We start from the raw sequence: 21,200 nt of genomic DNA on the forward strand, positions 1-21,200 counted from the left end.
GTTAGAGTCGATTCGGTGGCATTCATTGGTTCGAGGGCACATACCTGAGTGCCTAGACACTATTCTAGATATAGAGGGTGACACCATCGGACGCTTCGATGTCGATCGAGTACAGGGGTCGTACTCTCTAGATAAGGATGACCATTCTGAATATCACTACGGTGCTGGTTGGTGAAGACTGTACAGCTCCACCTGAGGGGAAACGGTAGAACCATTTCTTGTCCCCCTCGTTGTCAAGGAACAGGGCATAGCAATGATACTCAGTAGGGGGTTGTTCTAGTTAGTAGGGCACATTGCTAGCATATTATTACAAACATAGCATTATTTCACACCGGAGCGGGACAATCTCTGGAATGAAGTACATATACAATGGCACATATCCAAGCCGGGGAAGTATAACTAACCCCCTTCGTTTTCCATACTATATAGGATCTAGGTTGTCACAGTTTCCCTGGTGGTAAACAGTTCTAATCCAACCTTTCGCTTTAGCCACAGCTTCCCCGAATCTAGTGCCCTTCGGGACTCCGTTTAAAGTTGTGTAAAAGCGGTATCTAATTTAAGCCTCCGTTACATCGCCTCCCGTGGCTGTATGCGTGTAGATGGTCTGCAGAAATCTTGACATATACTATTAGCTCCATTAGGAGGATAATCACATAATTTGGCAGCAACCTGGTCAATAGATGGGAAACCAGGGCAAATCAGGAACCTCCCCTGGCATTTCAATATCCCGCTCTCAGAGCCAGACTCGCTCTACTGCTGGTCGCCGGAGATTCGACCCATTCCGGCCGTAAGCTAATAACTGATAGAGAGAGCCAGTAAATGTTCAATAGCAGGGTCCTTGTTGCAAAGGTATAACGTACACGAAATATTGGAGCAATCTTGGCGATCACAAGGCTTAATGCTGTACGCGGGACGACCACCACGGCCAGATGACAACAAGAGTGCATGACCCGCTTTGTTATCGACAGCTAAAAGCATCGTACCGTGCTAGAAGGATATGTAGACCGAAGAGGCTATAAATTTGGCCTCCCCTCTCCCCATTATGTCTTTTCCTTTTCACAGCAGATTCCCGTACATTCCCTCGGGTTTTCGATAAACTCTTAACCTCTCAACTTCATATCCCCCCCTATGAAGAAGTGCCTGCTTCATTAGATCTCACGAAAATGAAGTTCACCGCGGTCACCAGTCTATTCATTGCAGGCACTGCTCTTGCGGCACCCCTCACTACTGAACGGCACGCTCGCAATGAAGCTCGTCAGGCTGAGAGACGTCGTACTAGCCCGCCGCTTTCTGCTGTCAACGGCCAGCAGCTGCATTTCAATGGTACCAAAAATGTTGAATACAGCTCAAACTGGGCCGGTGCCGTCCTGATTGGAACCGGCTATACGAAGGTCACAGGCACGTTCACGGTACCGACTCCATCTGTTCCCTCGGGAGGTAGATCAAACGAAGAGTACTGCGCCTCTGCCTGGGTTGGTATCGATGGCGATACCTGCAGCACTTCCATCCTCCAAACTGGTGTGGACTTCTGTGTCCAGGGCAGCTCTGTTTCATATGACGCGTGGTACGAATGGTACCCAGACTATGCCTACGATTTCAGCGGTATCTCCATTTCGGCAGGCGATGTCATCACTGTTACAGTTGACGCGAGCAGCCCCAGCGCCGGCACTGCTACTGTTGAAAATGTCTCGACTGGACAGACGGTTACCCACACCTTCAGCGGCGAGACAGATGAGCTCTGCGAGTACAACGCTGAGTGGATCGTGGAGGATTTCGAGTCCAACGGCTCTCTTGTTCCCTTCGCTGATTTTGGAACTGTCACTTTCTCTGGTGCTACTGCTACGGATGATGGTTCTACAGTCGGTCCTTCTGGTGCCACCATCCTCGATATCGAGCAGAATAACCGGGTCTTGACATCCGTTTCTGTCGCCGGAAGCGATGTCACTATTACTTATGAGTGATCAAGTGCAGATCACCTATTGAGCATTGGGGGACATACTTGCAACATGAGCAACGATCGAGAAACTCGAAGAGAGGTCAAATCCCTATTTCTATTGTTTGAATTACTGGGTAATTTGATGTGGCAAAGCATGAATCTCTGCCCCTCTGCAAGGGTTTCGATTAAGTTCTGTCTCTTTGAGAAAATACTGTCAAACATGTTTTACTTCTCGGTGTAGTTCATTTCTGCGCAATGGCCCCATTCAGTGGGTGTAGATGCAAAGTATATATGTTATTTTAAGTCATGAATATATTCCCATTAGGGTTTTAAGCTGGAATACCATTAGGTACAGAGGTGGATCCATCATATTCATAGAGAGGGCATAAGAAGCGAATATGTATCGTAGGCGTCAGAAATTGTAAGGTATGAATTTCACGATATGCAGAGAACTAAATGACCTCGTTGGCCCTCGATAAAATGTATCCGACGACTTTATTTGACAAGGGCTTTTTGTATGTGCAACACAGCTCATTTTGATATAAGACATATGCCAAATATAGACGGCGGTAACTAGCCAGGAAACCTCGTTCGCCAACTCCGCGAGTGTTAGGCTTCAATAAAAACAGGACTACTATCAATCGCTATGATATCTATAGATAAGAGGATTCCCCCTTTATTGAGAAGGATAATGAATACCGATTCCTTTCTCTGCCTAGGCTCTCCTAAGCCATCCAGAACGCCACTGATATCGCTCAAAAACCTGAGTTGAATGCTAGAAGGAAAGAAAAAGGTGGTTTCTATGCAACACCAAACCCACGAGCATTCTCAAGGGCCTTTTCTAGCTTCTCCTGCAAGACACTCCTGGAGGAATATTCTGGAAGCAATAATCTTCCAAAACATGTCAAGCTAGTAGGAAGACGCTAGAAGGCATTAGTACGAAAAGAACAATAGCAACAGGAATAGCATCATTAGAAAGGGGAGGACTCACAGTATCACCGACACCATTTTTCTGGATCACAAACATAATGCTTGCGATGCCATTCACTGGAACGCGGTCACTCGCTGTAACAAATTCCAACAACCTACGCTTCTTTTCCGCAGAGAAACGTTTCACGACGTGCCAGAAGTCCCGGATCACTCGATGTGACGCAGTGAAACCGCCATCATATCGTACATGACGCTCTAGTTGATCCAGATTGATCTCCTGAATTCCTTCGACCACTGTCTTCAAAGCCTCGGGGGTGAAGATCGATAGGGCAGTGCGATCCAGGCAAGTATAGAACCCTCTCGCGAAAGCCTCATACTGCGGGCGAATAGACTTGTCCGTCAGCCAGAAAACATAATCTTTGACGAACTGATGTCGGTTCTCATTCGTCACAAGGCGCGCCTCCTCAGGTTGCGACAGGAGTGGGCTTTTCAATGGCATATCATAATCGGCACCTTTGAGAACCCCCGTTCGGAACGATTGATGGGGAAAGCGCATCTCTTGGTCTTCATCCTTCAACGTCGTTGAGAGAGGATGCTTATTGCCGCTGTACCGTCTCCTTTCCAAGCGTGAACCAGGAAGACCACCCCTAGCATCCTCCTTGCTGGATCTCGTTTCAAGTATAGGCCAGTAGGCGTCACGATGGATCTTTTCCATATCGACCGTGTGCACGGTGCCAAAAGCATCAAAGCTGAACTCGTAGGTTCGCATGAAGATATCGCCAACATCACCATCTTTCCAGTTCAGAAGCTCTTCCAATCCTTTGGAAAGCTCAGGCCAGCCGTCTCTGATATGCTCAAGGCGCTTTACTTTCAACCCAAGCAGTTTTCGATATAAAGCAATTGGAAAGTTGACAGGGAGAGTCAAACCATTGTAGATAGCAAGAGACATAAGAAGACCCAATAGTTGGAATTTGTACAGAGGCTCCAGTGAGCAAGGCTGAAACCACGAGATGCGCGTCCGATTATCCATGGTGAACATACCGTACGCTGGGTCGAGCGCCTGCGCCATAACAACCCTGAAGAATTCCTGTTGCACACCACCATGATCCACACCTTCTTCTCCCTCGTCCATTCCCATCTGGACCTTTAGTGGTCTTAAGAGCTCGCGCTTTTCACGTCGCCACAGTTGGTTCAGGGCATCAGTGAGAACATTATCTCGTCGAACCACGAGGACAAGATAAGTGGACATAGATGTTCTCAGTCTCGCCAACAGGCCCACATCGTCATAGATCGGTATTTGCCCGAATGCGGTCTGGGTAATATGTCGAGTTGCGGTCATTGCTGCCTCGTAAGATTTGGACATTGTGGCATAATTGAGAGCTCGGAAATAGATCACCAGCGCTTGCGGTGGGAACAGGAACGAGTACGACAGAATGTGCATGGTCTTATTGTTCGCCTGAGTACCGAGCCACTCCACGGGCATCTCCATCGGGTCCAGTCGTTCAGATAGAAACGCGGTGTGGAAGTCATCCGCAAGAAGGCCCAGTCGCTCACGATCTTTATACATGGATGCCAGAATCTGCACGGCGCCGCCAGCAGCACTGGACTTGGACACTTCAGCCTTCCCATCCCATTCTTTGAGGAAGAGCATTCGCAGCCATTCAACGATGACGGAGGCAGCGCTGAGAGACGGGGCAGGATGCGAAATAGCATCAGACTTACCCACAGTCCTGGCTAGCGCGGTATGATGCTCTCGTAAAATCTCCAGCATGATATCGACGGCACTGTTCTTGCGTAGCTTGGGAGAATCATGGCCATACGTCTGGCGAGCCTTCGAGATCTCGTAGAAAGCCAGCCGTGCCGTGAGGGCACGCACTAGCCGACTGAGGAGCCTGAGCGCAAGTTCATGCTCGAGTCTATCCGTAACATTTACCAACAAGGCACGACTTGCTGGAGAGAGCCTCTGAATCTCCGCATCAGGCAGAACAGTCCCAGCAGCACGCATGTGGACTATGTCCCGCCAAGTCTGCGGATCCAGTTCGGGAAGCGAGCTCACCAATGCAAAAAGCGCCACACTTACTACGTAAGCAGCTTCAGCGTCAGACATATGATCTTCACTTGACGAGGACAGTGACCCGACTGGGATGACTGGCGGGGTGCCGTTATTTGTTGAACTGGAGCTAATTTCCGATTGTCGCCGACTCCTAGAAGGAGTCGAAAGGTCCTTCGGAGGCGCAAAGACGTTCTCCAGCGCAGTCCAGAGACTATGAAGAGCAATATCCCAGGGACAGATGCGAAATAGCTGGCGGAACGTGAGCTCAAGCTGCTCGATATCCAGGCGCGTTTTCAAAATCTCATCTTCTTTCTTCAAAGAATCCGCTTCTCTTTTCCGAAAGGATCGGAGGATTTGCTTCGGGTTACTCAAATTATAGAAGACACTTTGCGCAACAAACGAAAAAGCCTCGCGCTGGCCAGGTTTGGCGTATTTCCAATCGACTTCGTCTAAATTGCCACTTGCTTCCATTGCACTAACTTCCAGTTGCCAGCTCTCAGCGTCATCCTCGTCACTCACAATCATCTGGCTGAGGCCCTGCACGATTTCCTTAGAGAGATGATCGACCGTCTGCACCGAAAGTAAGGTATCGCGTTGCTCGGGGCTACGTCGCACCTTAGCTTGGGGATCCTCTCCTGCCCGAGAGGCCGTAGCCAGGTCATCGTCCAGGTGGAGGTCTCGCGCTCTGACCCTGCGCCTGGGGGAGTCTTTCAACAGTTTTGAACCGTCCCATGATACACGTCTGTTGGCCTTTTTCTTCCCCTCCATATTCGAATTTGCGCCATCCGGATTCGCACCCCTATGTTTCTGAGAACGATGCCGCAACGCCGGTGGAGAGGGTAGTCCAATGGTTTCCTTTGTACTGGAGGGAGTATTCACCGACAGTTTCTTTGATTGTAGATCACGACGACTCTTATCGTCTGCAGTTGACCGCGCGGTTTGACGCCAATGTTCAACATCGTTAAACGAGAGTCTCTTGACCGGTTGTCCCGGTAGTTTCACCTCGACTGCAGTTGGTTGGGCGCTCGTCGACCGCGACGATGAGCGATGTATACCATTCCTAGCCATGCCAGTTGTAGAGACACTTTTTTGCTCACCAGAAACAGAACGCTCAATCCCATGCTGTCGTGCACTCCCTCTGCCACTTGGCGTTTCCGATTTTCCTAGGTCCCTGTTGCGTGGCTGCCGCGTGGTTCTCACCGAATCAACCGGATCGACCACTTCAACGGTGCTGGGAGAGCGTCGTAGCGGAAGCCATTCGACCATTCGCACTGAGATTGTGTCGAAGAGATTTTGTGTGAAAGACTTTGGATCCTTCAGCCTCTGCGCCCCTAAACCATCACCCTCCGACGCATATTGGTGTTGCCTCTGTTCTTCTGACGGACGAGCTGCCATCTCTCCGCCTTCTCCATCTGCCCTCTCTTTTGTCTCAACGTTGCGATTCTCTGTAGAGGTGATGTCTATATGCGATCGTGGCGGCTCATACCCGACATCCTTCGAATCACTGCAACTCAGATCAGGATGTCCAGTCGCGGCCTGATCGGTCGATAGTTGAGGGTTACTCCGCCTTTTTGAACGACGCGGACTCTCCGCTGGTGGGAAGTCGGATGGCAGACGCGGTGGGTTACGACAAAGGCCACTTTCCGCATTATCCAAGCTTGCCAAGTAACAGGCCAGCGTGCGTGCGCTTAATTCGGTATACCGTCGAAAGGGGCCCTCCGTCGCTCTTTTTCTATAACTAAGACACGTAGGGGTCATGCAGTTTGCATCTTGACATCCGTATAGTAGCTGGTTCTTGTACCTGGTGTGTGTCCCCATGTCAGCAGCTGGGTTCATCTGCGCCGGAATGCATTCCCCTTGAATTCCACGTCTTACCTGCGGACCAACAGGTTGAATTGCCTCCGTCTCTCTTCTTTATGCCATGGCAGAACATATTCGCTGTCGGTTAAATGGATGGTGTTCTGAATAATGACTTCTGGCGCATTGGGCGGCAGCTTAGCCCGATGACCAGATGGACGGTCACCCCCGTGAGAAGATCGTGCTGTCTCTGAAGGGCTCCCTGAGCCACCGCGGATTCTCGTCATGCCTATTTATGATATGACTCATATCCGGACGCTCTTGATGGCGCAAGAGAGGACGTTCGACAGTCTCTCCAGGCAGTGTTTCGTTCCTGAGATGATATGGCTGATATCATCGGGGTTCGCTTTTTAGCTTCAGCCTCCGCCACGGTAAGCCTCACCGCCTCAGGTGCCGGTTTCAGTCTAGCCGCTATGGGTTAGTGTATTGAGTGAACACGCTAAACTGCATGTGGACATCATCGCCACAACCCGAAAAGTCAAGTGACTTCACAGTTTGCTCGTTTTGCTCTTCTTTTAGTCAGACGGTCGAAAAGACGATATTTTAGTAACTATGATTATTGTTGAATTATCAAATCTGCAGAGCTCAATTTCATTTCCTGTTCCCTAGTCTATTCCTTCATAGTCTCTTCCCATCTCTTATTCTATCGGCCAAGTCGACGGAGGGCGCTGAAGACATCCCTCCTCAACTGCCAGTTGCACACAGCGACCGCTTGGATACTTTTGCGGTATCGATAACCGCCACCACCCCTCCATCCCGCTTCTTTCTTGAGAAGCGTTCCACGACAACCATGGCGACCTTGACGACACAGGTTCTGGGCCAGGCTGATGGCGCCTATTCGAATGTGCCATATACATGCAATACATGTCTGGTAGCATTCCGCAGCAGCGATGCACAGCGGGACCATATGCGCAGAGACTGGCAGTAAGTTTCCAACGACTCACTGTAAGGAAAGCAAGTCGCTAACAGAGCCTACTCTAGTCTCTACAACATGAAGCGCCGTGTCGCTTCACTGCCTCCTGTTCCTCAAGAAGTCTTTACGGAGAAGGTCCTAACAGCCAAAGCCACCTCCTCCGCTGCCGCTGCCAGAGCCTCTTACGAGAAAACATGTGCTGCCTGTCAGAAAACATTCTACAGCGAGAACTCATACCAGAATCATGTGAAGAGCTCAAAACATAAGCTCCGGGAATCTCGAATGAAGAACAAGGATGCCGACGAGACGGCGTCTGTCATGAGCTCCGCCTTTTCACTAGGAGAGCCCATCAACCGAACTACTTCCGCTGAGAAGAGTTCCGATGCAGACACCGATGTGGACAAGTTGGCTAGTGGCTTGAAGACGACGACTATCGACGAAGAGGATGAACAAGAGGACGAGGAGGACGCAGAGGCGGATAAGGGGTTCAGCGTTTCTCGCTGTCTTTTCTGTCCAATTGAATGTTCCGACCTGATGGCAAATGCAGACCATATGTTGAAGGCCCATGGCATGTTCGTCCCGGAGAAAGATTACCTCGTTGATCCGGAAGGTCTCATGCGCTACCTGTACCGTAAGATCACTGAGGACAATGAGTGCTTATACTGCCATGCCATCCGCAGCACGGCTGCCGGTGTACGAACTCACATGCGCGACAAGGGCCACTGTATGATCGCCTTTGAGACGGAAGAGGAACAGATCGAGATCGGTCAGTTCTACGATTTTACAAGCACCTACTCGGATGATGAGGGCGAGTCCAGTGGCACTGAAGGCCCTGCCATGGGTGGAGTGAAGTTGAATGGATCGAATGCTGCTGAGGATGGCTGGGAGACCGAAAGTTCTGCGTCGTCACTTGATGATGCCGACGGAGCGCCACAGGAAAAGAGTTCTCGAGCACAGCCTCTTGCTATATATGAATCCGACTTCGAGCTGCACCTGCCATCGGGGCGGAGCGTTGGTCACCGTTCCTTGGCCAAGTACTACCGCCAGAACTTGCACAGCTACCCCAGCGCAGAGGAGCGCACAGCTCGCCAGCTGGCCATCGAGAATGGTAGTGCTGAAGAACCCGAGGAGACCGAGCGCGGACGGAACCGCAACCGTGCTGTTATCAGCCGCGCGAATGGCGGCATGGGAATGATCGGTGCCACAGACACTCAGAAACGTGAAGCCCTAACTGAAGAACGCAGACAGCGTACTCGTGCGTTACGGCAAGAATTACGCTATACTGCCAAGGTCAACAAGGCCGCTAATTCCCAGAAACACTTCCGGGTAAGTCTACTCGTCATTTGATCGATGATTCCAGCAATCGCTAACGGCTTTCTACAGGATCCTCTGCTACAGTGATTGTCTCACAATTTGAGACCCCTCCTTGGTGGTATCACTCTGTTGGTCTTGCTTTCTGAAAAGTACTTCTCGGTCGGTTTTTATAGGTTTGCGAGGTCTAGCCTAACGCAGTGGTCATTATTCTCCTTCCATCTAGTTATATGAGACGACGTTTAAGATGTAGATATTCGGCCGGGATACATGATCTGTTATCGAACCTCAAATTCAATCAGGGGTTCCCCTCAACCAATAAGGGATCCATTAATGACAGCATGGATATATGATCATTTCTTATTTCAGAGTACTGCCTCCATGTAATAATGGACCTTTGAGGTAAAGAAATAACCGTGAGCTCGATCAGATATATGGAGCTCGCCCATCTCATGTGCTACGCTTCATCTCTAGAGTTCCCTAGTATCCAGAGAACAAACCCGTCCAGATCAAGGGTCTCGGATCGTGTGGTTCCTAGTATCTCTGTTAAGATTGCCAGATATGTTAATACATACTATCAATAGTAGACTTCACCAAAACTACGCTGAGGAAGTGGAAACACACTCCTTGAGTCGATCGGTTCATGAATGGTAAAAATGGTTTGACGCTGTAAGCTGTGTCTATTCTATGCATAATTTTGCGGAATGATACAACGCCAATGGGATATCCTACATATGAAGGGAAAGATTTGAGCAGCAAGCTTGTCCCACGGCGAACCCCGCTACGGAGCGAATGTAAGAATGAAAAAGCACAATGAGGATGTCATGCTAAACAGGATACATCACGGTAGAAGAAGTATACATGCCCTGTGACAGGTATATCCTTAACGTCGGGCAACAACAGATTACTTTCAAGAATCAAGGCTGAAACAGCTTAACGTACAGTCCCCCACTCATGGAAAGCCAATATGCTCAGGTTATTGGTCTAAGAGCGGCTGCCGTTCTCCATCACCAGAATGCTTGGATTGTGTGTTGCGCTTCTTTCTACGGCGACGCTTCTTCGAGACCGTTTGTCCCGACACATGGGAAGCGCCATCGGACTCGTCTGGTTCTCTATGGCTGTTCGTTCTGTTTCCGTTCGGGCCACTATGCGTTTCGTGTGGTCTTTCGGTATCAGAAAAAGCATCGCTGTTGGTTTGAAGAATGACCTTCTTAATGCCGTTGACATCGACAACTTGTTCTGTAATGCTGCCACTCCTGGCAGGGCCATGGCACTGATAATTGGGTCGGAGTTGGTCGGAGGAAGGGCCAGATCCAGAGCTCACAGGTCTACTGTTCTGAGAACCACGTGAATCATCTCCATCAACCTCTTCTACAACTTCGGGGATGTTGATATTTGGAGCGGATCTAACGTAACCACTCTGGGAACCGTTGGAAACCTGGCTGATTGCGCCATTGGAGCCCCGCGGAAGATCTGTCATAGTACCATATCCGGATTTGAGCGCCCGAACACCATCTTTTGCATCCATTCCCGCTGATTGGATGATTCCAGCACTTGACCCCCCTTGATATTGAACGGACGCTGGCGCCTTCGGCTGATCGTCCGACATACGTCGGGCAGAATCTCCAGATCGCGTTGGAGACGCACCGGGCTTAATCTTCACACTCTGGTAGCGAGTCTGGCGAGGATTACTCGCCAGATTGGAAGGCCCTAGGTGTTTGAGGTGCTGCCTGATCTCGTCTGTCGTGCCAACCTTTGCAACAGTCTCATGTGTGGCATCCCCGGTCTGTCTTCTAATAAGAAACCGCGGCTGCGGTGCCTCCACGGAACTGGAACGCCGTGGGAGGTCTGGAGTCCCGTTTTCGGTGTCTTTCGGCAAGGGTTTCCCTTGCTTGTCGCCTAAATCGATCAGGTTTTGTTCCTGCTGTGACGGGAGTTCCTCCACAATGCGACCTTTCGGCACCCGCGATTTCGGAGCTGGGTTCAAACGTCTGATCGCCTTATGGACATCTATGAAGACATCAGATTCATCGATGATCTCCCTGCATACTCGTTAGCAACGAAAGGCTAGTTCCTCAGCTAGTATCCAAACTTACTCTCCAATAAGCTCCTCGATCACGTCTTCCAAGGTAACCACCCCAAGGGCTCCATGATCCTCTCCTGGGTATTCCGACACCAAGACCATGTGCGACTTACCCTCCTGGAAGAAGTTGACAATGTCCAGGCAACTGGTTTCGGCTCGAGTCTCGGGGAGGGTTGCCAGCGCGAAATCGCGCACCATCTTGCAATCCTCGGGATCGTAGGTGATAAGCATCTTGACCAGCAGCATACCCACAAAGTTCTGCGGATTATCCGGGGCATGTATGGGAATCCGAGAATATCCTTGGGAGAGAATCAGGTCCATCGTCGGTTCGTCCAGCACAGCATCCGCCGACATGGTAAAAACATCCTCCATAGGAGTCATGATGCTCCCGACTGACTTGTCTTTCAAATCAAGAACGGCACTAATGATGGTGACTTCGTCTGAGTTGAGCTGTTCGCCAGCCTTTCCCAAGGTCTTGTGCAAAGTCACCAGCGTCTTCAGGCCGGCCTTCTTGTAGATGGTTCCGTGGTCCTTCCCGAGCAGGTAGTCGAGCAGTTTTGCGACAGGCCATGCAACAGGCGACATTATATACATCAGAATCAGGACACATGGGGCCATCCAAGCGCCGATGGGGAGGCCGTATCGAACGCATATTGACTGAGGGACAATCTCGCCGAAGATGACTGCATGGCTATCAGCACCACCGAAATGATCGACGAACTTTCCTTCATACCAATCAGAACCGTACTGCCCACCACAGCGGGCCATCCGCCTCCTAAGGATCGGTCGAGAATGATGGGGAGAGTTTCGTTGGTGATGACGTTGCTAAGGAGTAGCGTCACCAGCACCCAATGCTTCCCCTTCTGCAACAATCTCAGGACGCTGGCCGCATTCTTCTTTTCTGTCCCTTCTCCGGATGTCTTGATGACCTGAAGATAGATCTCATCCTATACATGATTACTCCTGTTAGCAACACTTGGCGATGTTCTCTCTGATGGGCACCTCGTACCTGGCCCATCAACGCAATAGTCAGACCAGCAAACGCTCCGCCTGCAAGGACTAGCGCTGCTGCGACCACCAGATACAACCATAATTCTGGGTCGTCGGATGGTTTTGCGTCTTCCTCTCGCTTCGACAGGATCCCGGAGAACGGTGTCGGAGCAGCAGTGATAATCGGTAGTTGGGCAATCGCAATCAGAAGCACCTTGGCCAGGCCTAGTATGGCCGGTCTTCGGGTCACGTACGGATTTACGTGGGAAGAGTGCATCCCGATGTGTGATCCTTTTCAATACTGAGCGGACATTGTGACGATGTAGAAACAGGCGGCCAGAGTTACTCGATGACGTGATGACGACCGGGAGACGGAAGGAAAGGAGATGTAAATCCGCCAATGCGGCTCCAGGAAGTAGTCTTGAAGTCAGAAAACAGATATGGATAGCTTTACAATCAGCAGAGAGGCGGGTTTCGGCGTGGGAAGCACGAAAAAAAAGAGTCGGTGGACGGGGTGAACTTGCAGCTCGCCATTATTATTGCATCCTGAGGCTGCACGCGCGGCTGAAGCGGGGTGCGCTAAGGGGGCGCTTGCAGCCTCAGGCAGTAAAGGTACCTAAGGTGTCGACATATTCTTGCCTGATCCTCAAGGCCTCACGTCCTGCTGCCCCAGGCATCAAGAAGCTCGGTTAGTCTCGGCGTTCCGCAACTGTATCGGATCCGGGGTTGATCTGGGGAAGGCATACCATAATAATAAATAATATCTATCTCCCACTTCCTCAGGGCTCTTCAGGTTCATCTACCTGTCGTCTCCCTGCCTGTTGAACTATGTCCCTTCTTCGTACAGCTTCACACCGTCTCCCACGCAGAGTATCCGTATGGCAGTGCCGTCCCTACTCCGCGGGGCCTCCCACCCCCTCCGCACGGCTCAATCTGCCTATAGACTACAAGGCGACCCCTCTCCTTCATCACACGCCTTCATCGCTGTCAATGTCCCCAGAGCTACCTCAGAATTCAACAAGTAAACGACTCAACCTATATCAGGCAATCAACTCCGCTCTTAGAACCGCCCTGTCGGCATCAGATCAGGTTATTCTGTTCGGGGAAGATGTGGCTTTCGGCGGCGTCTTTCGTTGTTCGGTAGATCTTCAAACGGAATTTGGGTCGGAGAGAGTCTTCAACACACCGTTGACGGAGCAAGGCATTGTGGGGTTTGCCATTGGAGCAGCAGCACAGGGATTGAAGCCTGTGGCGGAGATCCAGTTCGCGGATTATATCTTCCCCGCGTTCGACCAGATAGTCAACGAGGCCGCCAAGTTCAGGTATCGCGAGGGCTCGACTGGTTCCAATGCAGGAGGCCTAGTGATTAGAACACCTTGCGGTGCGGTGGGACATGGTGCTCTGTATGAAACCCCAGATCAACCCACTCGTGGAGACAACATACATATATATATAACTGCAGTTTTATGAATGACGTCCCTAACGTTTCGTTCTTAGGTACCACTCACAATCTCCAGAATCCCTGTTTGCCCATGTTCCTGGCGTGCGCGTCGTCATACCGCGATCGCCCACTCAAGCAAAGGGGCTTCTACTATCGGCAATCTTTGAGTGTAATGATCCTGTAATCTTTATGGAGCCCAAGATCCTGTACCGAGCGGCCGTCGAACATGTTCCGAACGAGTCCTATACTATCCCTCTTAGCAAAGCGGAAGTGCTCAAGCCTGGGAAAGATCTAACGATCATCTCTTACGGTCAGCCCCTCTACCACTGTTCCGCGGCAATTGCAGCGGCAGAGAAGGCCATGAACGGCGTGGAAATCGAACTTATAGATCTACGAACCATCTATCCCTGGGACCGACAGACCGTTCTCAACAGTGTGAGAAAGACAGGGAGAGCGATCGTGGTCCATGAGAGTATGGTCAATTATGGTGTCGGTTCCGAAGTTGCAGCCACCATTCAGGATGGTGCGTTTCTCCGTCTGGAGGCTCCAGTAAAGCGTGTCGCTGGGTGGAGTACTCATACGGGACTGTCTTATGAGCGGTTTATTCTACCTGATGTGGCACGTAAGTTAGCTTTTCCCTTCCGGCTCTGGTGATGGATATCTGACATTCTCTAGGAATATACGACGCCATCAAGCAGACGCTCGAGTACTGAAGCTGTGTGCTTGATCCAGCGGTGCCTCTGGTGTTGATTCCATAGAGGAAGGACTGAGTCGACCAAATGTTTCGATTGGGAGCCAGAGATAACGGGCGTCTTTGTGCAGGAGAAGGACTTGCTCTTTTACCTCCTTATTCCCCTGTCAGGGACGCTCGGCGAGGAAACATATGCTCTGCACTGCCTCTGCTACGAGTAGCGATGTTCTCGCTGGGTCTGGTGTTCCACCCGCTGCATAGAGAAATATTTTCTGTTTGTTCTGTTGTATTTGTGGGACTATCTCAGCTGTCCCAGCGGCATGTGCCATGTCACGTAGATACAAGAATATGGCGAGCTCTGATATCATGAATCACTTTATCCAAGCATGTTGCCCCCCTTCCGACACTATAATCCGTATCCTAGTACCCCAAAACAAAGACACTCTAGGCCCTAATTATAGGGAGCTGCCGTTTTGTAACAGCATCCAGCTAGCTTGCAGCCTTGACCAACACATTCTCCCAGAGTGCTCCCCAGGGTTGCAACAAAGCATTCTGCACTCGAGATTGAAAACAGTGAAGTGAATACGAGTCCCCTCCTGGCAACCATTCACTTTCACGTCCTGAATGGGCTGACTCTCGGATAAATTCACATCTCTCAGAGTGTTCCTCCTTATCCTCTACTCTTCTCCATTTACATGCAACTTTACTCAAACGTATCGAAACCTACTCTCTTCGTATCTGACAGCTCTCCTCTACTTCTTGATCTTCTCGCTCATCTTTACTCCGACATATCGAAACCTACTCTCTTCGTTTCTGACAACTCTCCTCTACTTCTTCTCGGTTCTTCTCTTCTCTCTACGTCCTTTTCCTCACTCCCCTCGTCATCAGGGGTTCAAGCGTGCCGTGAAGTGGCCAGGACGTGAGGAGGGCTCCTGCTCCCTTCATCGCTATTTTATCCTTTACAACCGTCCACTTCTATTGAGAGCGCGTTTATCTGAAGGTCACAATGAAGTCTGGCTCAATGACCTGGGATGATGTGGGCGTGACAATCCAGGGGCTCCTCTTTCTTGGGTGCCTCTGTTGGAGGTTTTCGGAGTACATCCAAAACCTCCTGCCACTCGCCCACATCGTGGCCAAAGTGGTCAAATTCGCCTTTCTTGGGCCGACGCTGCTCTCGTTGGACTGCGTCATGATCACGGTGTCGGAACTGGCCTCGATTCGTCGCGACACGCAGCTTACCATCAAATTCGAAAGCCTGGTTACCAGGCTACGAATGAGACTGGAGCAGACAACATGCGTGCGGGCAATCGCCGCGATGTATAACTTTGTCCTTCCCCCGTCCCACGTGCCGCCAATCTTGCGGGTTCTTTGTGGTTTGTTCGTCTGCGTCTGCATATATCCCCTCGCCCTGTACTTGGCGTATTACGCCTGTGGGCTGAGTGAGGGTATCTTGTCAAAGCATGCAGAACTGTCGCTACGTTGCATGGAAATTTATTCCACGTACGACAGCCTTCCATACTGGACCCGCCGACAGCGGATGGAGACTTCGTTTTGCTTCGGGGAAGAAGCTGGTCTCGAGTTGCAGGCTTGCCTGCAGGACATCGCCAATGCCGTAATCAGCTTCATGGAGAACTCCCTCATGTCGACGCCTGCTTTGGCCTTTGTCGTTTTCTGCCTCGCCTGTCTCTTCTCCCTGTTCCATTCTGTCTGGACAGCCAAGCCAAACCCCTCTGCTTCAACAGCCATCGAACCGAGTCTGTATGCGGTACGGGCCGCAGAGATTTCTGCTCTGCGGTCCGCCAAGTATAAACTCGGGGTCCAGGTGGCCCAGTTGAATCGAGAATTGAAGACGGCATATGACCGGCTGACCCATGCCAATGTCAAATACGCGGCAATGCTCGACAAAGCCAACAAGGCAGACGCGTCCTGGATGTCTCTTGTCAAGATCAACGCAGGGCTCCGAACCAATGTAAATTGGCTCGAAGAGCGCCTGTCCAAGGCCCAAGACGACGCGGTACAGACGCTGACCGACCAAGTGGCGCGACTCACGCAGCAGCTCGCCAACAGCCAGGAGGGCGTCGACAGCGCCAACAGTGAGCTTGGCTCACTCAGGAACACTCTCCAGGCCCAGGCAGAGCAACTGGCAGCCACAGAGAAGCGTCTGCAAGAGACCCAGGACACAGCTGAGAAGGCTTCCCGGGAAGTCCAAACACTTGCCGCCGCCAAGATTACCGATCTCACCTCCCAGTACGACAACCTCAGGTTGTCATACGACAATATGGTCGAGAGACTCTCTATCCTGGAATCAGTCAGGCAGGAGCGAGATGACGCCGCGGCACGGGTCATCGCCCTCCAGAGAGAGCTGGAGTCGACTAAGCAGATCGCGGACGAGGCGTACAAGCAGTGGGTGCGCGCCATAGAGGCTGCACAGGAGAGGGAACGGGCTCTCAGCCAGCATTTCCAGGCGGTCCAGAGCGCCTTCGAAGAGCAATGCCGCGCTGGTCAAGAAAAGGCGGTTGCCGACGCCATGTCCCAGGCGAAGGCATCTGCCACCATGGCATTCCAGGCGGAGCGGGAGGAGCTCCGTCGGCAACTCAAGAAGGCGCTCTTGGATGCGCAGACGGGCCAGCAACAGGCCCAGAATCTGAAAGAGGAGGTCGAAAACCTCCAGCTTGATCTGGCTCGTTTCGGGGTCTCCTTCGGGAGCAGCCAATCCATCCCCGAACGCAAGGCAGCCAATCCGTCCTCGACCCTAGTCCGAGGCAGCATCAAAACTGCCCTCGAAGACCGGGACGTCAAAATCCAAGCCCTCGAGCACGAAGTCGAGGAGCTTCGGAAGAAGTCCCGCGAGGGACTGACGGATACGCGGCTGAAGGCTGTGGCCGACAAGCTGGGGAAGGACCTGAAGGAGGAGAAGGCCGCTCGAACCAACGACCAACTCCGCTGGCACAAGCAGCTCCAGGAGCTACAAGAAGAGAACCGGAAGCTCCGGATTTCTCTTTCCAATGCGGAGTCGGCTCTTGGTCGTCGACGGACCTCTAAATGAGGCCGGGCAAGACGAGCTGGCTTATGATTCTCGTGGGGTCGATCCTATTCCTACGCGCAAATCTAGGTGAATTCCTAGATCGCCGTGGTCGATTCGGACAGGGCCCCGGATCATAACCTCCGGATGGAAGATCTCAGGGTGGGGAGGAATACTGGAATCAAAACCTTGGAGGCAGGGCGTTGGGCCTTGTCGGTGTTGCTTTATTCTTGTATCGATGTGGACCAACTCGCGAGTTCAAGGGCCCATCGATTGGCTTTCTTTGTACAGACACCGGGAGGGGGTAAAGATGCACTCGGTATCTTTTTTCTTTTTTTCTTTTTTTTTTGTATTGGCGTTGGCCCGAAACTCGCTGGTAGAGCAGACGGTGCCCGTCAAATTTTCTTTTGTACAAGATCAAGTCTGATGACATGACTGACGACCGTCATGACCAATGAAAGGCACTTTCTTTTCTTTCCGCGCCATAAATTCATGCATCGTATAGGGAAATCAATCAATCCGGTCAATCTGTTTGAGAAATTGATAATAGGTAATGTGAGGAAGAGAACATTTAGTTCATGAGAATAACTTATTGTAACAATCAGAACAGTGGATGCGTTGGGGACGCTAGTCATTTAGCTGTACTCTAGAACACTTTGTGTGCAGTATCCATTATCGGGTAATTCTTCTTGTAATTCCCTGTGGACAGTTTATCTGTGCGGGTCGGCGTTCTTCCTGGAGCAGTCGAGTCGCACGGTGAGTACTAGGACGCTGTATATCTAGGTAGTCGTTGATGAGGTTGAAAAACAGTCCATTAGAAGGAGAAGATGTGAAACGGCTTGGTCGTGCAGTGCAGTTTCAGTGACAGGTCACCCTCCCATCCTCTTCTCTTGATGGCGCGACCATCGAGCAGTGGGCGTGACTAGTCCGTGATACTACCGGTAGTATCAGATAAGCCGCCGTCGATCGAGAGCCAGTCGTGTTGTTGATCGAAGTCCAAGCTGGGACCACGCCGTTGATGGTGCTTTATCTTTCTAGACCGATCGCTCGCCCCTTTCAGTGACTCCAAGAGTCCAAGCAAGGGCCCTGAAGAGGAGCGTTCCTGGCTTAGCCGCTTCGGTTTGGGCTGGTTTCAGCCTCGCGGGCAACACCATCCATTATTCCCTCTCGTCCGCGTCTCTTCTTCGTTCTTCTTCGCTCTGTATCTTCTCCTGCCCTGTTCGTCGGCATTCCTGCGTGTTTGATTGCTCTGCGGATGCTTTGCATCGTGCCACTCCCTCGAATGCTCGATTCGTCGTTTACCAGCATTCTTTACACGCTCTTATCCCACCCCCGCAGTTGAACCAGTTCACTGACCCATCGGACCCTCCTCCAACCCCTATTTCTTGGCATTCCCGAGCGCCAACCACTCGAGCTATAATAGCATAGCAGCAGCACGGCTCACTCAACCCTACTCTAGAGCATTCGGGCTGGTCCGTCGAATTGTTCTTCTATATCCTCTTGTGTCCGTGTGTTCCTTTGTACAGGAGACCAAAAACAGCTCGAGGGGAGAAGAAAAAAAGGGCCTTGGGTGGGAGTGTACCGCACATCTGAGATATAACAGCTTACGGGCGACCGAGATGGGTGATTGGACCAGGATGACTGTCTGATATTACAACACCAAACCGAACAAAGCACGCTCTTTCAGGACTATCGTCATTGTCCGTCTCTCATTTGAAAAAGCTCGACTTCTCACCGGCTGGTCCGAAGAAGTCGGATACGCTACTTTGGAGAGCCCACCGCTCTCGATTCGATCATTGAATATATTCTGGTTATCTGTTCCTGGCCGGTCCAGGCGTCACCAAGATGGGTTGTTGTGGAGATAGAGAGAAGCAGAATCAGATTCGCGCTGAGCAGAAGTGGGATTACATCGTAAGTTGACTCCCGCTGGACTTACAACGAAGCTGGATGCACTGACGACTACCCCAAAGACTCTGGACGACTTCAAGTCCAGTTCCTGCCTCACCCCTTTCTCGTATTTCTTCCTCTATGTATTTCTGCTGGTTTCGATTGCAGTGTACTCGGTTGATACCTTTACGGCTATCCAATTGATCGCCTTCGCTCACTGGGCCGGTCAGATCAAGCCAAGCATCCCCTTCACCGTATCGCGCTGGATCTTCGCTATCTGTATCTGCATCTCGTTTCTGTTACTCATCTATCGATGGATACGAGCAATTCGCGCGATGCGAACAGGCGGCGTCGCGGAAAGCTATCTGGATCCTCTCGCCGTCCGCATCCAAAGTATCCGAACGGGAAAGCGAGGCCGTGGCTGGAAGCGATTCTTGGTATTCGCCGAGCTGACCAAAAGTAAGAAAGGCGCCGAGTACATTGCTCTCTTCGCATACTTCTCCTTTGAATGTGAGTCCGTCATCCTCCATCTACCCCCAACTGTATCAACTGACGGTGAACAAGCATGGCTCCGTGTGGTCTTTGCCGAAGGCCCTCGCCAGGTGGTCAATGCGATAACGCTGTACTCTGTCATGCAATTGAACTTGATTCCGGAAGGACAACATGCGGCCCCTAAAGGTACCCCACCGATTGAGCAGTTCTTCATCAACGTCAAGGCATTGGCAGAGAAGAATGATCGGCAGGCAGTGGTGCTCTTCGGTATGCTCTTCACCTTGATCATCTGGGTCATCTCGGTTCTCAGTCTGGCCGTTTCGGTCATTCTATACCTGATTTTCCTGTGGCACCATATTCCGACCGAGGACGGCTCCCTCAGGGCCTATTGCCGTCGCAAGATCAATACCCGTCTCGAGCGCATTGTGAAGCAGAAGGTCAACAAAGCCCTGGCTAAGGGTGTTGTCCTACAGGACCGGAAGCCAACTCAGCCCAATGTTGGAGCCGGAGCCGACATGAAACCGTCTCTTCCGACACTACCCTCCGTGGCAGGTCCGGACTACAGCAGGCTGCCACTGTCTCGGACAACCACTCAGACCACACTTCCACCGTACACGTCGCGACCTGGTACTGCCGCGCCAGACGAAAAGCCAGGTTCCCTGCGACAGCCGACGTTGCCTGATTTAGGCCTAGACAACAAGTCTCGTTTGACCAGAACCACGACGCAGGGTTCCAGTATCGATGAGAGCTCTTTTATGGAGAATTCAAGGGTTGTGGGATATAGCCCCTTGGACCGCTATCAGCCCTCTCCAGCTCCTTCTGTCCCGACACTACCAGATATTCCTCCCGTGCCTCGATCCTATACTCCAGTATCAGGACCGCCTATGGCTCAAGGCCGACCAGCGCCGGGGCCCTCACACATGAATGGACCAAATCGTGGACCTGCGAATGGAGGATATCCTGGCCCTGGACAAGGCTATGGCTACCCTCCACGCGGACCTCCGCCAGCCATGGGTCGTCCTGGGTTAAATCCTCCAGACCGCGTCAACAGCCCTGCTGGCACGGCACCTCCTCGTTCATTCACCCCTATGGGCAACCCTCCGGGTCGTCCCTTCAGTCCTGCAGTCAACGCACCCGAGCGTCCCTACAGCCCTAGCGCTAGCAGCGTTAATTCAACCCGACATTTCACTCCCGCTAATGGCAATACGACAGCCCCCCCACGAAATGATCAAAGCTATGTCCCGTTCAATCCTGGTATGGGTCCTAGGGCGGCCGAAACTCGCAATCTGACACCAGCCTCCCCTTCATATGCCAATGCCAGCTTCGCCAGACCGAGCCCCAGTCCGTCTGTTCCGAATGGCAGCCGTCCGCCGCCTCAACGGAGCTACAGCCCTGCCCGTTACAACGGCTACTAGTACCATGGTCTCTGCTGCCTCCTTTTTCAGTGTCTATCTCGCATCACCATGCAGCGCAGGGCGCTCTAGCCTCTCGTTTTGCGATAACCATCCAGGATCTGGTGCCTAATATCCGCTCGCTACCGCCAGCATCTATCATAATGGCGTTCGTTGCGAGATCTCGGGACATACAAGGGAAA

The 21,200-nt window shown here is 51.6% G+C and overlaps 7 protein-coding genes across 7 annotated transcripts; 5 read left to right on the forward strand and 2 right to left on the reverse strand.

Moving 5' to 3' along the window:
• The first annotated feature begins 1,005 nt into the window (after positions 1 to 1,005).
• On the forward strand, positions 1,006 to 2,283 carry C8Q69DRAFT_483602 (aspergillopepsin). Its single transcript, XM_028631722.1, has one exon. It carries the CDS (start codon positions 1,164 to 1,166, stop codon positions 1,959 to 1,961), a length of 798 nt encoding a protein of 265 aa, XP_028480881.1. The 5' UTR covers positions 1,006 to 1,163; the 3' UTR covers positions 1,962 to 2,283.
• Positions 2,284 to 7,109, reverse strand: C8Q69DRAFT_483603 (hypothetical protein). Its single transcript, XM_028631723.1, has 3 exons — positions 6,795 to 7,109; positions 2,928 to 6,720; positions 2,284 to 2,859 (listed from the first exon to the last, which is right to left on the reverse strand). Exons 1-3 carry the CDS (start codon positions 7,001 to 7,003, stop codon positions 2,737 to 2,739), a joined length of 4,125 nt encoding a protein of 1,374 aa, XP_028480882.1. The 5' UTR covers positions 7,004 to 7,109; the 3' UTR covers positions 2,284 to 2,736.
• Positions 7,110 to 7,297: 188 nt separating this feature from the next.
• C8Q69DRAFT_483607 (putative C2H2 finger domain protein) lies at positions 7,298 to 9,491 on the forward strand. The gene is made up of 3 exons (XM_028631724.1): positions 7,298 to 7,700; positions 7,758 to 9,015; positions 9,073 to 9,491. Exons 1-3 carry the CDS (start codon positions 7,567 to 7,569, stop codon positions 9,088 to 9,090), a joined length of 1,410 nt encoding a protein of 469 aa, XP_028480883.1. The 5' UTR covers positions 7,298 to 7,566; the 3' UTR covers positions 9,091 to 9,491.
• Positions 9,492 to 9,635: 144 nt separating this feature from the next.
• C8Q69DRAFT_483608 (hypothetical protein) lies at positions 9,636 to 12,612 on the reverse strand. Its single transcript, XM_028631725.1, has 4 exons — positions 12,093 to 12,612; positions 11,817 to 12,030; positions 11,097 to 11,766; positions 9,636 to 11,042 (listed from the first exon to the last, which is right to left on the reverse strand). The coding sequence occupies exons 1-4, from the start codon at positions 12,348 to 12,350 to the stop codon at positions 9,977 to 9,979; spliced, it is 2,208 nt and encodes a 735-aa protein (XP_028480884.1). The 5' UTR covers positions 12,351 to 12,612; the 3' UTR covers positions 9,636 to 9,976.
• Positions 12,613 to 12,743: 131 nt separating this feature from the next.
• C8Q69DRAFT_193437 (2-oxoisovalerate dehydrogenase) lies at positions 12,744 to 14,380 on the forward strand. The gene is made up of 3 exons (XM_028626002.1): positions 12,744 to 13,476; positions 13,571 to 14,136; positions 14,190 to 14,380. Exons 1-3 carry the CDS (start codon positions 12,902 to 12,904, stop codon positions 14,225 to 14,227), a joined length of 1,179 nt encoding a protein of 392 aa, XP_028480885.1. The 5' UTR covers positions 12,744 to 12,901; the 3' UTR covers positions 14,228 to 14,380.
• Positions 14,381 to 14,999: 619 nt separating this feature from the next.
• Positions 15,000 to 17,330, forward strand: C8Q69DRAFT_193439 (hypothetical protein). Its single transcript, XM_028626003.1, has one exon. The coding sequence runs from the start codon at positions 15,212 to 15,214 to the stop codon at positions 17,249 to 17,251; it is 2,040 nt and encodes a 679-aa protein (XP_028480886.1). The 5' UTR covers positions 15,000 to 15,211; the 3' UTR covers positions 17,252 to 17,330.
• Positions 17,331 to 19,072: 1,742 nt separating this feature from the next.
• Positions 19,073 to 21,021, forward strand: C8Q69DRAFT_511161 (hypothetical protein; the record flags this gene model as incomplete). The annotated part of the gene is made up of 3 exons (XM_028633252.1): positions 19,073 to 19,138; positions 19,198 to 19,624; positions 19,679 to 21,021. 3 exons carry the CDS (start codon positions 19,073 to 19,075, stop codon positions 21,019 to 21,021), a joined length of 1,836 nt encoding a protein of 611 aa, XP_028480887.1.
• Between the last annotated feature and the right edge of the window lie 179 nt (positions 21,022 to 21,200).

The sequence above is a fragment of the Paecilomyces variotii genome (assembly GCF_004022145.1).
Source record: "Paecilomyces variotii strain CBS 101075 chromosome Unknown C8Q69scaffold_24, whole genome shotgun sequence".
NCBI lineage: Eukaryota > Fungi > Ascomycota > Eurotiomycetes > Eurotiales > Thermoascaceae > Paecilomyces > Paecilomyces variotii.